Genomic DNA, 16,983 nt, shown 5'->3' with positions numbered 1-16,983 from the left:
GGATTTTTTTTTTTTTTTGGGGGGGGGGGGGTTGTCCCACCCCCCAAGTAAATAGCCTAAAACCACCACAGGACCAGTAAGTATATACCATGAAGAGTAGAATCCGATCGGTTCAGTGGTTACCGAGATCTTAATTGACGGATGGACGGACAGACAGACAGACGGACGGACAGACAAACAGACAGACATCGTTCTACTTTATATTATAGAAAATTTATATCAAACTTGTTTGGGAGTTTACATAATGGTTGAAACATGACTAGCTATATAACTTTACTTTCAGGCAAACCTTGCTTGCAGAAAAGCTTCACTTTTGAATTAGACATATTGTATGATCATTTATTTATAACGTAGAGTAGTAAACTAAATTAGAATTGTTATTTATCGCATCGTATTATAGACGGGTTTCCGCGGATATGAAAAAGAAAAATTATAAGATTAACTCTAGTTTTGAGAGTCCTGAGTTGTCAAAACTAATTTTAATCTTATGATTATTATTTTGATATTCGTGGAAAATTGTAGTTAATACGATGCTATACATGATTTTTGTGACTGAAAAACGTTTCTAATCCAGCAGCTATTGATCGGATTTAAAGTTATACTGGAATATTTGTTTTTTATTATTACAATGTGTTTACTTTTGTCCAGACATTATACTTACAACTTTATTGGAGACCTATCAAAAAGTTGTCTTATAAAACTACCAATCCTTATACTAAAGTAACAGTATATGTGTGTGAGTACCGAGGGATCTTGCTAACCTCTGAATCAACATGGTTCTGCTTTACAGTAAAGCTTCTCAACGGTCAAACAAAAAATCAAATGATTGGGGGAGACTAACTAAAAAATCAGGCCTTTGGAGTATCCAAATTTGACATAGCATCAGCACGTAAAGTTTTTATAGCCTTACCTATGACACTTTTGGGCTGAGATTTGGACTCTTAACAAACTAGCGGATGTTATGCTAGATATGAGACTAAGAAACCAGTACTAATAAGTTGTTTTATTTTTATTAAAGTACAATATGTGTTGTTTTATGAAAATGTCCAATCATTGGGAGAATATTTTCATGACTTACTCCCATTAGCTGTCAACATAGCTAGATTATGCCAGGAAAAAGTATAAGGTAAATATATAGAAAAAAACATATTATTAAAATGTAAATCATATCAACTGTATTTTATCAGACTTTTTTATTTGTTTACTGTTTGACTGAAGTCTCTCGTCCCTGCGGGAAGCCTAACAGATAAAATAAACTATACATAACTAGCTCAGCTTAAACTAATTAAACTCTTATTGAAATAATTTCATTTTTAAATGAATCACTTGTATCAAACTATAAATCAAACAATGAGATTATATAACTATCTAATAAATGAAGGTAAAAGTCTATCCTGTAATCGCCAACAAGGTTACAGTGATAGGACAATCTACGATAAATTAGTTTTGTCCACAACATGTAAGCATAAAGGTCTGCCTTAAATAGTTTGTTCTCATATTGGGGGCAAAAGGATTGTAAATTATTTTTCAATCCCTTCTTTTATTCCCTTCTTTTATTCCCTTTTTCCCTGAATCGTTTAGCAAAATGCATATTATTATTTAGAATATTTTTTTACAATTGGTATTCCATAGTATTTTATTTATGAGGAAAATCTATAAAATCATTACTGTTATTGAAGCTCAATAAAATGCTTAAGTAATATCTATTTTCATTAAGTAGTAAGATTTTTTTGTTTGTAGCGAAGGCTCTCGCACACCGCCGAATCAAAATTGGTCTCCTTTACAGTTTAGTTTCTTATAGGTCCAGGAAAGGTTTATAACTATTTTGGGGAAGGGTATGTCTACACTCACAAGTTAAATCGCCCTTCGAAAAAAAAAACACCCCCCCCCCCTCCAAAAAAAAACCTTTTATTTCCTTTTAGAAAGTAAGGGGTAAACTATCCCCCATCCCCATTATTTCAAGTGACCCCAGAGGCCTCTAGGGGAATAGCCGCTAGTGTAATATAAAGGAATATATTTTAGTATAGTAAAATCTTAAGTATCACGTAGTAAGTTAAATGATTAAACTAACAAAATTAAAGTAATACAATTTTTCTAAGAGACATTTTTGTTCAAGCAAAAAAAGCATACAGACAAACATAACATTTTAATGGATTTGCTGTCCAAAAACAATCACATACAAATGCAAATTACTGTCAAATTTGAGGTTTGATAATCATAGACTTTTTAATAGACCACAACAAAGCATTTAATGTTCGTCATTTATAGTTATATACAAGAAACTTTTGAAACAAAGTTTTATCCATTTTGATTCATATTAATTTTATTGATATGAAACCTTGATGACAACATCTATAAGTAGGGAAAAGTAATTGGTTTGTTGAAAATCAATCAATAGCGTCTGGAAAGCAGAAAGCAATTTGTTAGCAGACGAAAAATTTCATTGACAGGTGGATTTAGGAAGTTGTCTGGTTATACATTATATTATAAATTTATTTAGATATTTTTGTAAAAATATGATATATGTGTATGTGATTACCTTGTGTGCGTAAACTGAAGAAGAGCAGTGTTATTATCCAGAGACATGGCAGCCCTGTTCGATAATGGCCCCTCAGAATTCTTAAAACTGGAAACAGGACTGTACACAAACACCCTAAAAATATAAATTTTAAAAGGAATGTCTTTTAAATATTTTTTCTCAACATATATAATTATAAATTTCTATTTAGGTTAAGTACATTGCACAAGTTTGAGTTTAACATTAAGATTATATTGGCCTATTTTGATTAGTTTGCCTGGAAACATTTCTTTATCATACTACTATGTATAATAATGGCCCTTCAGAATTCTTAAAACTGGAAACAGGACTGTACACAAACAATCTGAAAATATTAATTTTTAAAAATCCACTAAACTGAAAGCCAAAATGGGCACAAAATCTTTAAGAAATATCTAAACAAGTCAATAAATTCAATAGTAAATCAAAATAATATTGTGTTTCTGTTTAAAACTAGATATGTGAATGTTGAAAATAGTTGAATATATTTGTTTTAATATGCATGAATTTGAAAAGAATATTTGGGGTAATTCTATGATATGCTTAATTCAGTTTCTTTCTTATTCAACTTTTTCACTTCTTCTTTCCCACTTTAAAAATTTGATTTAAAAATCATTGTTAAGATAACCCAGTATAATTGACTATTGGGGTGGAAATGGTAAAGAAATCTATAAGACAACTTTTTTTAATGTTGCATTTAATACATTTTTATACTTTCTAATCCCTGGTCCTATGTACAAATACATTTTATAGAGTATCTTTCCTACCCAAAGATAAACTCTTAATTTAGGATTTTAATAAATAAGTTAATCTAGATACCTACTAAACTAATTGGACCAGTATGAACACATTAAAGAAACAATCCTGCCAAATTATATTTAGGTTAAATCATGTACAATGTAAATATTTTTGTGGCAAAGGTCAGTTATTTTATATCTAATCCATATATAGTAAGTCATCTATAATAGTATAGTTTCTAATGTAAAACAAGCTTTCGGAAAATTATATCATACAAACATTTCATCGCATGTATCATGGCAAAACATAAACAGATTTGTACGTCTGCTATGAATTCCTTTTTAAGTTTGATTATTGTGTCATAAATCTAGAGCTTATTTAAACCTATGTAAAGAGTGTTAAATATGTCCCATGATAAACCTGATGAATATTGCCATTATCTGTAACATCTCATGAGAATATAACACTTGCTACAAATATAATAAACAATAGAGATACTTTAGAGAAATAATAGACAGATTATATGTAGAAAGTCCAACTGACCCCATTTTTCGTCAAAATTTAAAAGGGAATTTGTTGCAGACAGAAACTGTTGTTTACATTTTGTTATATACAAGATACGGGTGAGGAAATTTTTGACAAATTTATTCAACAAAATATTTTTAGAAAGCTAAATTTATTTAAAGAATTTTTTAGGTTTGACGAAAATTGATGGACCATCTAGATATACCATGTCTATATAATAAACACACACACACACTCTTACACATAACATAAATCAGTTTGTATATGTTTCTAGTTTGAATACAATAGGTAGGCATAATTTGAGATAATAGAAGGGTAATTTGCTTCTTTTATCTATTCAATACTACAAAATTTCTATCTTCTCATTTAAAAATGAAAAGAATTGTATATTAGGATGGTACCATAAGTTTATGAACGCGTTTCCACTTCGTTGGCTCAAGAATCTTATCATCAATTTATATGTTGTTTCAAAGTTTTCATGATGATTCCTCCAGCTTTTGAGTACAATTTAAAACTAAATAAATATGTACTCATTATATGTTGTTTTAGCTTTTTTCTTTAATATGATATAATTATCATTCCTAGGCCAATTAAATACAACAGTATAAGCAGTAAAGTAGTCTTAAAATATAAGTGTGAAAAATAAACATTTTCTTTTTTTATAAATTCTAGATAAATTTCTTTGGTATATTAATTTGGACTTCTACATAATGTTGATGATTTTTAATGCGATATTTCTATATTTTGATTAAAGTTAGTTTGCTTGACACTCTAAACTGTTAAGCTTCGCTGTTAAGGTTGTTTTCAAGCATGTTGCATGCAAAATTAATATTCATATTAATTATTTCCTTATGACATTAACTAACAGCAATGCCCCTAGAGGCCTTTAGTGGAACTTGAGTAGGTGGGAGTCAAATTCGATAACCCAAATTTTTATTTTAAATTGAAAAAGTAAAAGTAAAAAAATTTAGGTTGGGAGGTAATTTTTTTCTAAAGGCGATTTCTTTTGAAAGGGTAGTGGTACCCTACTCCAAAATATCTATAAACCTTCCTAAGACTGATGGGAACCTACTCTGTAAGGGACAATTCTTCAGTACAGACAGACAACAGACATCCTGTTACTTTATTATAAGGATGTCACTAATCACCAGGTAAATTATCAGAAATAAATACAGCCTATATACAGACCAATTTATGTCAAGTTGATGTATAAAATGTTGGGACAGGTTTTGAAACAGATAATTTACTAAAGTAGCATTTAACTTTCATGTTAATTAAGTGGACAATCTCATGGACTCTCGGATAAGTTGTAAGACTCAAAATATAAAAAAGTGTTGCATTCAGAGAGAGGGGGGGACAATGGGCTGTATGTATATTATACTAGTCCCCAAAGTTTTACAAATGTTTTCTTATTCGTTTGCTTAAAAACTTTGGGGACTTTGCTAAATTTGATTAGTTGATTCATTAAATTAAGTGTACAAACGTTTCAACTAGTTATTGTAATCTGCAGAAAGGTATTTTGTGAATCGTCAATGGGGACCCATACCAATTTTTGGCTATTGTCTTATCCCTTTAGATCCCTGTGTCATATTATATATTTTTAGACAAGTGATCTTTTGAAGCTTTAACATAGTTGACTTGTAGCGGGTTTGGAGCTTTTATGTAATTACTAGCGGCTACGCCCCTCTAGGGGCACTTGAGGAGGAGAGAGTCGAATTTAATTTCTTATTTTATATTTTAAAAGAAAAAGTAAAAAATTTTTCTTTTTTTGGGGGGGGCGAAAATTTTTTTTTTGGGGGGGGGTTGTAATTTTAGTTAAAAAAATTTTTTGGGGGGGGGATTTTTCATTTTTTTGGGGGGTTGGGGGTGTCCCACCCCCCAAGTAATAGTTATAAACCTTCCCAGGACCTATGAGAAGCTACCCTGTTAAGGAGAACCCGATCGGTTCAGCGGTTAGTGAGATCCTTCGGTACAAACACACAGACATCCTGTTACTTTAGTATAAGGATTTTTTTGGTTGTGCTTAACGCAAATTGACTCTTGAGAGCTTTTTTATTATAATACTAAAGATAAAAGAAACATATAAAGAGTATGAAAGATTTTTTTTCGTCCACTTACTTAAAAATCCATGGTTTTAATATCAATATAGATGACAGTATAAACTTTTTTCTTTATCCATGTAAATGTCTAACTGGATTAATTAAAGAGATTAGCTAGGATTAGGTTAGCTTAATGTGTGTAGTTACTATTTTTTAAATTCTCATTTTATCATTTACCTTTCACCAATGAAGATTATGTCCATTTTATGATCTTAAATTGAAGCTCGTATGCATATCTTTTTTATTTCTCCATTCTTTTATTTCGGTAAGTTTGTCTAAGTTAGGTCCTATTTTTTACTAAGGAGGAATTATTTTTTTTAGCTAGTAGGAGAAAGTTGGACAATGGGCTGTTTGTTATACTAGTCCCCAAACTTTTATAAAAAAAAACTTTTCTTATTCGTTGGCTTAATAACTTATGGGTTTCGGTGAATTTTGATTGGTTCATTTAATTGATTGTTTAAAAGTTTCAACCACTAAGTTTATTTTACAAAAGGGGTATCATATTTGGGGATGTACATCAATTTATTGGCCATTGTCTTTTACATACCTGTAGAACACTATCTTAAGGAAATGTTAATTTTTATTTTTAAGTAAATTAAATTTTTTCAGTAGAAATACCTAAAGCATTAGGACCTGCTGGAGTATACCTGAAACCTAATCTTGGCTTAAAATATAAACCAATGTGTAATACAATCAGTCAATATTTTAAATATAGAAATATTGTTTTCCAGTATGGCTTCGCAACCGATTAATATCCGCTGTATAAGAACGGTTCTCAGCTATTATGAAAAATTATCTATCACAACGTATTATAACCTGTTTTCTACGAATATTAAAATAAAAATCATAATATTTATACCAGTTTTGTCAGCCCGTCCCATGGGGACTAACATAACTAGATTTAATCTTATTTTTTTCATTTTCATATCCGCGGAAAACTGTCTATAATACGATGCAATAAACAAGTATACTAACCTTGTTGTGTCTTTGTACCATTTAACCGAATGTACACTGCCACAAGCATTGGAATTTATCGTACAATGTAGCTGTGTACTTTCTCCAACTTTGGTCTTGAACTCCTAAAATAACAAGAGCGTTAATAATATTTTATTACCACTAGTTGCTGCGTCCCAAGAGGCCTTTAGGGACACTTGAGATGGAGGGGGAAGTCGAACCCCTCACACCACTTTCAATTTTGAAAAAAATTTAAAATTAGTTAAGGGGAGGTGTAATTTTCTCTTGTAATGATTTTTCTTTGGAGGATGTTGGTACCATCCTTAAAAATTCCCAGGACCTTTGAGAAGCTACTCTTTAAAGGAGAACCATATCAGTTCAGCAAGATTATTTAGTTACCACAGACGGACAAACAGACACAAAAATACTGTTATTTTTCTTTAAGGATTATGGAAATATTTGTAGTTTGTAAGCTAATAAAAGGATAATGACAAGCCTGGTATATAAAAGCACTTTTGTATTAATAAAAGCACTTTTTACTCTACCGTTGCTAAGTAATTTTACCCACTAATTACGCTACCATTCTTTTTACCAAAAAAGAGAGATCATTTCAAAGTTAAGGCAACTTTATTTTTCTTCACATAGATTCAATGAAAAGATTCACTCTTAATTGAAAGAAAGGATAGATATGAATTGTCTATAAAAGAAATTGTACTAGTTATTTATGGCATGGTATTATGGACATCATTTCACAAATGTTAATAAGTTTTCAAGCCATACATGAAATAATATTACTTATATAAAATGACATCTAGGATCAGTTAAGACAATCCTAAGAGGGGGAATATAGTTGAAGAATTAGAATCAAAATTTGGCAGACATCACAAAGAATGTTTGTTTTTAAGGCAAAAATGTATCTAAGTTTATTTTCTATTTTAGAAAGCAGTTGACGTTAATAAAAAATACAAATTTAAACAAGTGGCATTATATTGTGTTACTAGCGGCTACGCCCATTGAGGCCTCTAGTGGCACTTTAAATGTTTTTGTTTGTTAAAGTTTACGATAATTCTTTATTTTACGGATACCTCCTAATGTTACGTTGAAGTCTCCCAGATTTTAAGAAAATTTTCAATTTTTTTGTCATTCCTTTTGGATGGGTGGTAGTACCCTCCCCCAAAATAGTTAAAAACCTTCCCAGGACATATGAGAATCTACCCTGTTAAGGAGAACCCGATCGGTTCAGCGGTTAGCGAGATCCTTCGGTACAGACACACAGACAGACACACAGACAGACAAACATCCTGTTACTTTAGTATAAGGATAATAATGATCATAAATAAAATTTAGATATATTTTCCACTTCAGCTTCCAAAGCCTTGGAGCTATATTTGATTTTTTAGCTCTCTATTTCACTGAGAACTTCCCTTTATCAAATATCTTTGTTGAGTTGCTATTCCTTTCAGTGCATTGGAATTATACATTCAGAACCTAGATCTTTCATAGATAGGCTTTGTAATCCTATTCAGAAATTGGATGTTAATAGGTTTTAGGCTAAAAATGAACATTTTTGTACCATAGTCATAGAACTCGGTGCTTCAAATAGGTGTTTATTGCATCGTATTATAGACAGCTTTTCCCAGATTTAAAAATTTAATTACAAGATAGAAACTAGTTTTGTTAGCCCTGAGGGGCCGATAACACTGGTATTATATTACTATTATTTATTTAAATATTCGTGGGATATTGTCTGTATTTCAATGATATACATGATTTTTCAGTATGGCTGAGAACTGGTTCTAATCCGGTTTTGTATAATTAATTTCCAACTAATTATTCTATCCCTTTATCCATCATTCAAACCTTTTCATCTAGATAATGTTATATGTGTTTTAATCAGGGAGGGAGGGGACAATAGGCTGTTTATTACACTAGTCCCCAAAGTTTAATAACAACGTTTTCGTATTCGTTGGCTCTAAAACATTGGGCAATTTTGATTAGTTAGATGCTTAAGTTTAGTATCCAAACGTTTTAACCACTGATTGTAACATACAGAAGGGACAATATGTGTATAATCATTGGGGATATACATCAATTTTTGGACCATTGTCTTTTCCCTTTAGATCCGTGATTTTAATGCATTGCTTTGTTCAACTTTCATTAATTTTTCAAACAAAAGACATATTATCATCTTTCTTACAGAATTTGTTATTAGCTTAAATTTCTTATCTTTATTAATTAACTTTACATTACAAAAATACTAGTTGCTTCGCCCCTAGCATCTAGGGGGAGGTGAGTGAGGTCTGGGGTGGAAAATAGCTTAATACCAGCTCAAGATATTTGTAAAGCTGCTCTGAAAAGGGAAATCCAATCAAGCCAATAATTTTCAAGATCTTAAGCTTCAAAAAACAAAAAATCTTACTACTTTATATATACTATAAAGCCACTGTGACACTAGATTCAGACCAGAGCCAAAATCAATATATTGGCCTAACCTCTGCAACTTTCAAGCAAAGATTTAGTAGGCACAAAACCTCTTTCGCACGAGACACAGCTTGCACAAAGCTATCTGATTTCATCAAAACACAAAGACAGAAAAACACAAACTATAAAATTGAATGGTCAATTAAAAAACTAGCAAACCCTTACAATCAAAATTTCAAAAAATGCAATCTTTGCTTGACAGAAAGCTTCGAAATAATGAAAGCTTTCAAATCTAACATACAAACTTTAAACACCAGAAATGAAATCTTCAGCAAGTGTCCACACAGAGAAAAGTGCATGACGTGAAACATATTCAAAGCAGTATTTTTTTTATATGATATGTATTAATTTGTAAAACTGCAAATGATAAATATGACCTAATTTTGTCTATTTAAAGATTCCCTTTAAACACCTCCCCCTTTTTATATAAAGATGCTAATTCCCCCCCAACCCCAAGAGGATATAGGCAGTAAAAAAACCCGCATGGGGCACAATTTTCTAACACTTCTTTCTCATTTAGTCTTTAAAAAGGATTCAAAATGCATGGACATATATATTTTTAACTCTTATTTTATACATCTTAATTGGAACTGATGATCTATTTTTATAGAGAAACATATGTATTCCACCAATAAATAGTTAAAAAAATTAAATGTGTTTATACATATAATACTTTATATTATAGTATATGTTGATAATTGTGTTTTGACAGTTTTTCGTTGATAGTAAAATAAAAATTATTAGATTAGTTCCAGTTTTGTTGTCCCGGGTGAGTCATTTTCTGTTTTTTTCTCTATTATGTTAGTCTTAAAAATACTCTTGTATTATGATACACTACATGACTTTTCAGTATGGCTTATAACAGATTTCAATCCAGGAGAAATTTATTCATTGACAATTTGACATTGTATGATTTTTTTTACCAAATTTGTGCACTATATTTTCATTATTACAAGAAAGGGAATTATAAATATAATATTACTAATAAAAATAAACAAGGATGTGCACTTCAATAAGTAACAAAGCGCAGAACTAGGATAAATTATAAATAAGTTGACAAGGTATGGATAGGAAGGGAGGGGACATTCCGCTGGCTATTATACTAGTCCCCAAAGTTCTATAATAAAGTATTCTTGTTTGTTGGCTTATCAATTTTGTGGACTAATTGAAATTTGATTGGTTGGTCGATTAAGTTGTATTTTCAAACGTATAAACCACTAATTGTAACCTACATAAGGGGTAATTTTGTGTATCATTATTGTAATGTTTTAGGGTATAAATATTCCCCCTTTTCTATTCTATCGACGGTCAGTAAGCAGGAATATAATTGCAGATTATATTTAAGAAAACGTTATAATAAACAGCCCATTGTCCCCTCCCTCCCTGATAAAATTATTGTTGAAGGTAATGACATTCTTGGTGAAAAGAACATAGGACAGGCATTTAATAGGCATTTCTCTAGTATTGCTCTTAATATTCGACAGACTATACCACCTACTGACAGACCACCTGACTCTTATCTTGAAGAATCTGGCAATCTTTTTAATATTCCCCCAATCACACCTGCAAATATATTAAAAAAAAGTTGTCCATTATATTTTAGATCCTTTATGCCATATTTTCAATAAATCAATTGAACTTGGTTCGGTACCTGACCAATTTAAAATTGCAAAAGTAACTGCTGTCTTCAAAAAGGGCGGAGACCCTTTTAATCTTAATGATTACAGGCCAATTTCTCTACTTCTTATATTTTCAAAAAATTTGGCATCCATGGCAATATGCTCAATTGGTTTGAATCATATTTAACAGGTAGAAATCAATTTGTTAAATTTGGCCTTTTTGATTCTGATCCATTAGAGATAGATAGTGGAGTGCCCCAAGGTAGCATATTAGGTCCTATTTTGTTTCTTATATTTTTTAATGACTTGCCTAAAACAACACTTTTAAAAGTCCTTCTCTTCTGTGATAACACCACTATATTAGCATCTGGTAAAAACTTGAATAAGCTTGTTGAATTTGTTAATGCAGAACTCAAAAATATTTCCCAGTGGTTTAGGGCTAATCAAATGTCATTACATCCCAACAAAACAAAATTCACTATATTTTATCCTACCCCCTCTCTTATTCCTTGGAATGAAATAAATCTCTATTTTGATGATAATGAACCAAATACCCTTTACCCTAACCCTTTACTTAGACATAGAATTGACTTTGTCAACCATGAAAGTGATATTCCAGCTATAAAATTTTTAGGTATTTTTCTGGACCCAGCCTTGAATTTCAAAGTTCATATAAATGAGTTGAACAAAAAACTCTCTAAATCATTATTTTGTCTACGAAAATGTCAAAGTCTACTTACTGAAAAAGCCCTCAAGGCTCTGTATTTCTCTATTTTTCATTGTCATTTGGTTTATGGAATCCTTATTTATTCGTGTGCATCACATTCAAATCTTACTGGTATCATAACAAAACAAAAAATGGCTGTAAGATGTATTAAGCAAGCAACTTATTATAGTCATTCTCGACCTTTATTTAAAGATCTCAATATTTTACCCTTTGAATCTTTATCACTTTATTTTAAATTAAAATTTATTTATGAGTACATAAATAACTTGTTGCCCAGGTCTTTTAATAACATGTGGCCAAGAAGGGGGGAATTAAATGGTAACTATAATTTGAGGAACAATAATAATCTCACTGTTCCTTTTTCCAGAATCAACTTAGTAGAGAGGCTTCCTCTTTGTTCTCTACCTAATACATGGAATAGTTTTAATGACCGTGACAATATAAAAAATGCCTTAAACCTAAATCAATTTAAGAAGCAGCTTAAAAAATGTATTCTCTCAAGAATAGATATAACATGTAATAGACTACTTTGTCGTTCTTGCCACCTAAGAATGTAAAACCTCTATGTTGTCTGTTTTACAAGCCTTAGATTAATCAATTCTCCATTCTTTACTTAATTATAAGTATTTTAATCATTAATATGAACTCACACACACTCACACAATCATCCTACCATTTCCGTCTGCAAATCCTTTCTCTATTCATATCCCTGTAATATACCCTTATAAAATGTTTACTTTCTCGTTTTAATAAAAAGATTCACACTACCTTTTAGTTTATTTTTCTTTGATATTTGCAAAGGCTATCTAATATCACCTCGAGAGAGATTATTTAGTCCTTTGACACGTATATTAACTTTTTTGTCTTATGTGGATATTATTAACCTTGTTATTATACTGTAATTAATTAATCATGATCAATTTTACTGCTTGTTTGTGATTATTTATGTCATGTATGTATGTATGCCTATTTTACTATGTGTCATAAAATAAATATTTCATAACATTTCATTTCATTTCATTTCCCTTGTTAGTAGGACATTCTAGAGTTCTATAGTACAAGCACTTTTTCATTACTTTACAGACGGACAACCATTGTAAAATAAAGAAAATCATAGCAACGAAAAAAAAATGTATTTTCTTGTAAATAGTAATGCACTTCATGATTGAATATTTCCCCAACTTCCTATTTGGTTTAATCGGCAAATAAAAGAATACCCCTTTTACTTTTTCATTTAAACTATATTACTATTTTTTTAGGGTCGGTCGATCGGTCCGGCCTTCCGTACATCCGTCACAGAAAATTATAATTGAATTGTACCATCGATTTCAAACTTTGTATGATGATACCTATAACAGTTAGGTACGACTTAGAAAGCACTGCAACTCTATAATCGTTACCAAAAAGTCCATACGTCCATTAAAACATGCTGATTTTTTTACTTTTTTGAAAACATATTGTGTTAAAATTATCTGTTTCATCTTATTTTTGGAATACTGATTTCTAGGACAACAAATTACAATATTTTAAGCGAAGTCCTAAAACAATAACTGTATTTAAGCAGTTAAAAATAAAATTTTCTATTTTTATACATTTATATTATGATTATTCAGTTCTGACACTCTACAAGTTTTAATGTTCGTTTGTTCTACCGTTTCAGAGCTTCGCTTGTATAGATGTTGTCATCCTTGTTAAAACAACATTATACGAATTGCTATTATTCGATACACGCTTCTTTTGAAAGTTATTAATGACGCTGATTTCAGACAAATGATTTTCATATTAGAAACAACTTGCAAAATAGATTTTGAATGGTTGATCACTGAGTTGAGTGTCCAAACGTATCAAGCAATAATTGTAATCTACAAGAGGGGAAATTTTGTTTATCATCATTAGGGATGTTCAATAATTTATCAGCCAATGTCTTAAAATCCCTTATATCAATTACTTTATAGCGGTTGAGCCCATAGCATGTAAGCGTCCCATATTTGAAGGGGTTTGAGATGGCATATGATTAGACTAAACCATCTTAAAACTCTGTTAAAAAGGGACTAAATCGGTTCAGTGGTTGGTTAAAAGCCTTCCTACTTTATATAATCAGATTAGAAACTATTATTTATGTTTTGTTTTGCTAGACGCTGTAATAGGCAAAGATAGAGAATGACAATCAAAATAAAATTAGGAGTTTGCTATAATCTTTATCCTAAATAAAGTAACATTATCTGTCTGTAAGTCTGTCTATGGGATCTATCTATCGAGAAGATCAATCTTACAAATATAAATTCTTAAATATCCAATAAAAAAAAGTCTAACTAATGTTAGAGGTACAGTTAGGATTTGTAAAAAAATATTAGATTTTCTTCAAATTTCATATGGACATAAAAAAATGTAATTTTGGTCTTAGATCAGGTTAGGTTACGTAAGGGTAAGGAAAAGCCTGGTAAGTAAAGTACATGCTTGGTTAGGATCTCATAGGACTAAGCCCCCTGCAGGGACTAGAAACATTTTTTTTTCTCTCAAATATTAAAATAGGAATATCGCTTCTTTTATATTGCACTGGAATGAAATAATTTCCTTATGTACTTTTTGATCAGGCAAAAAATACTTGAATCCAATTGCACTAGTGAATAAAAAAGGATAAAAAATACAATGTAATTTTAATTAATCATCTATTATTATGAGACTAGTTATTGGAATTAAGTTTATTAAAAGTTAATAGTACCTGCTAAAATTATCTTTCTATCAATGTCCCATCCCTCCCTGGCTGCGGCCAGGAAGGGAAAGGACATTGGGCTGTTTATTACACTAGTCCCCAAAGGTTTATAATAACGTTTTCTTATTATTTGGCTTAACAACTTTAGTGTCTTTTATTGAATTTTGATTGGTTGTTTCATTAAGTTGAGAGTCCAAACTTTCCATCTACTAATTGTTATCTACATAGAAAGTGTAATTTTGTGAATCATCATTGGGGATATAAATAAATTTATAGGCCATTGTCTTATTCCTTTATCTCCCTGGGCCGCAAGAGTACATATAAATTATAATTATTGCCATGATTGCTAGGTTCAGGTACACAATTGTGGCTTTCATTCAACCATTCTCATCATTATCAATAAATTGTGTTTTTTTATTTTTATTTTTGTCATTGATGAATCAAATAAAGAAATAAAAAGATGAATAATACACGGATGACAACATCCATTAAAGCGAAACAAACGAACATTAACATTTGTAGAGTGTCAGAACTGAATAATCAGATTATGAATGTAAAAGTCTAGACTAAATTGTAAGTACAAGGTTAAAAAGCAACAAATTCTTAATGGACGTACGGACTTTCTAGTAGCGTTTGTGTAGGTACTACATCGTACCTAATTGTTATAGGAATCATTATGCAAAGTTTAAAATCAATAGGACAACTTTAACATGTTTAAATTAACTAACGGAAATAGCTAACTGTCCCTGAGAGACGTACGGACTGACCAACCCTAATTATAGAAAAGCTTCACTTAAAAAAAACTCTCAAAAAGATAATTGCATATTCATCCATTTTAATTAAATGATAAAGTCAAAATGATAGACATTCAGCTTACATATCTACTCCTCATATAATTCTTATAAATCCCTTCAACCGCCAATTGACATCCGATAATCCACCCTATTAATACTATACTCTTATAAAGGAAAGGCTAGAAGTAATACTTGCAATTTGCATTATTTCAAAATTATTTCAAAGCTGTATATTACTTGGAATTGAAGGTTGGTCCAATTCCAACTAAATAGATATTTCTTTATATATTAGGTTCAAGTACAATTAAAGTATAAATTAAATATTAATATTATTATTATTAGTGCGACTTTTAAGTGATCATCTAGAGAATCACCATAGGATATTGATTTAAGTAACTAACCCTTTCATTGCACGACCTCGTTTAGAAATCATAACTGTGTATGGGAATGAGTTGCACATGTTTATGAACCAAGGCAAGCAATATCAGTGTCATGTGCCATTTTTATCGTCTCTAGCATGACCCGGTGTGGACCAGACACGAACACGACACCTCTTTGACAGCAAGCAGGCACGCTATCATTTATGCTGTTATATTTATGTCATATCAGAGTTTTAAAGGGATATGACAATGGGCAAAAAATTGATGTATATCCTCAATTATGATACACAAAATACCCCTATTGAGGTTTAAAATTAGTGGTTGAAACATTTTTACACTGAACTTAATGAACCAACTAATCAAAATTCACTGAAGTCTCCAAAGTTGTTAAGTCAACTACAAGAATTATCAGACTAGTGTTATAAACAGCCCACTCTCTCTCTCTGATGTTTTAAACTTACTGGAATATTATCAGCTTGAACAAGAACAAGGAGCAATGTTAGGAGAGAAGCTTGAAGTCCTCCAGGAGAACTAAATCCAGGCAGCCAGCGCCCACCAGGTAACCTAAGTTTTACAGGATTAATATTCCACATTTTTAATTTCACTATTTTGATATTATTATAACTTTTGTCATTATGATTTTTTTCTTCAAATTTTGTTAATTAATGTAACTTTTTTATTTTATTCATAATTTGATCACTAATTGGAAGATATTTCACTAGATTTCCATTATTCCATTTTTCTTCTGAAATAGATTTCTAGTTTTTAGAATTTAATAATGGTTGTACATATTCTTTATAAATGTCAGGAGCCGTGATTCGACAAATTAATTCCCTTTGAAATTGTTAAAATTTTGATATTCTTGTGGCGTAATGAGTCAAAAAACCGCAACAAAATCTAAGAAAAAAAATGTGCGGCTTCCTAGTATATAATTTATTTACTTCGTAAAATAGGATAAAATAAATGTAGAAGTATATGCAGTTTGACTTCAATAAAGTGTTTAATTATGTTATTGTTTTATTTTTTTATTGTTATTAAAAGCGAAACTTTTCTATAATTAGGGTCGGTCCGTACGTCCGTCCGTCCGTAAAGGTTAGCGTTAATCAAGGTATGTTAGAATTGTCCTATCGATTTCAAACTTTGCATGATGATTCCCCTAACAGTTAGGTACGTATTGGAAAGCGTAGCAACTCTATAATCGTTGTCACAAAGTCAGTTCGTCCATTTAAAACATTTTGATTTTTTGACAACTTTTTTTGTTTGAGATGAATATTGAAATCGTTTTGACTTAAGGGGTTAATTTAATCGTTAGAGGGATAGATACTCCCACCTAGGTGTCCATCCAATAATCAACATACTCAAACAAGCCTACTTTTATCATTATCATCATTGCCTT

General features: G+C 30.8%; 1 protein-coding gene across 1 annotated transcript in view; it reads right to left on the bottom strand.

Moving 5' to 3' along the window:
• Positions 1–16,328, bottom strand: part of LOC145324592 (synaptogenesis protein syg-2-like) — a 164,152-nt gene extending 147,824 nt beyond the window's left edge. The window contains exons 1-3 of the mRNA XM_080167173.1: positions 16,049–16,328; positions 6,895–6,998; positions 2,540–2,653 (exon numbers count right to left, since the gene is read on the bottom strand). Coding sequence (XP_080023299.1) covers positions 2,540–2,653; positions 6,895–6,998; positions 16,049–16,180 — 350 coding nt within the window. The 5' untranslated portion in view covers positions 16,181–16,328. The remainder of the gene's footprint in view (positions 1–2,539; positions 2,654–6,894; positions 6,999–16,048) is intronic.
• Positions 16,329–16,983: the final 655 nt, after the last annotated feature.

The sequence above is a fragment of the Acartia tonsa genome, chromosome 7, assembly GCF_053477335.1.
Source record: "Acartia tonsa isolate MP-2025a chromosome 7, ASM5347733v1, whole genome shotgun sequence".
In the NCBI taxonomy this organism is placed as follows: Eukaryota; Metazoa; Arthropoda; class Copepoda; order Calanoida; family Acartiidae; genus Acartia; species Acartia tonsa.
This window is presented reverse-complemented; position numbering and strand designations above follow the sequence as displayed.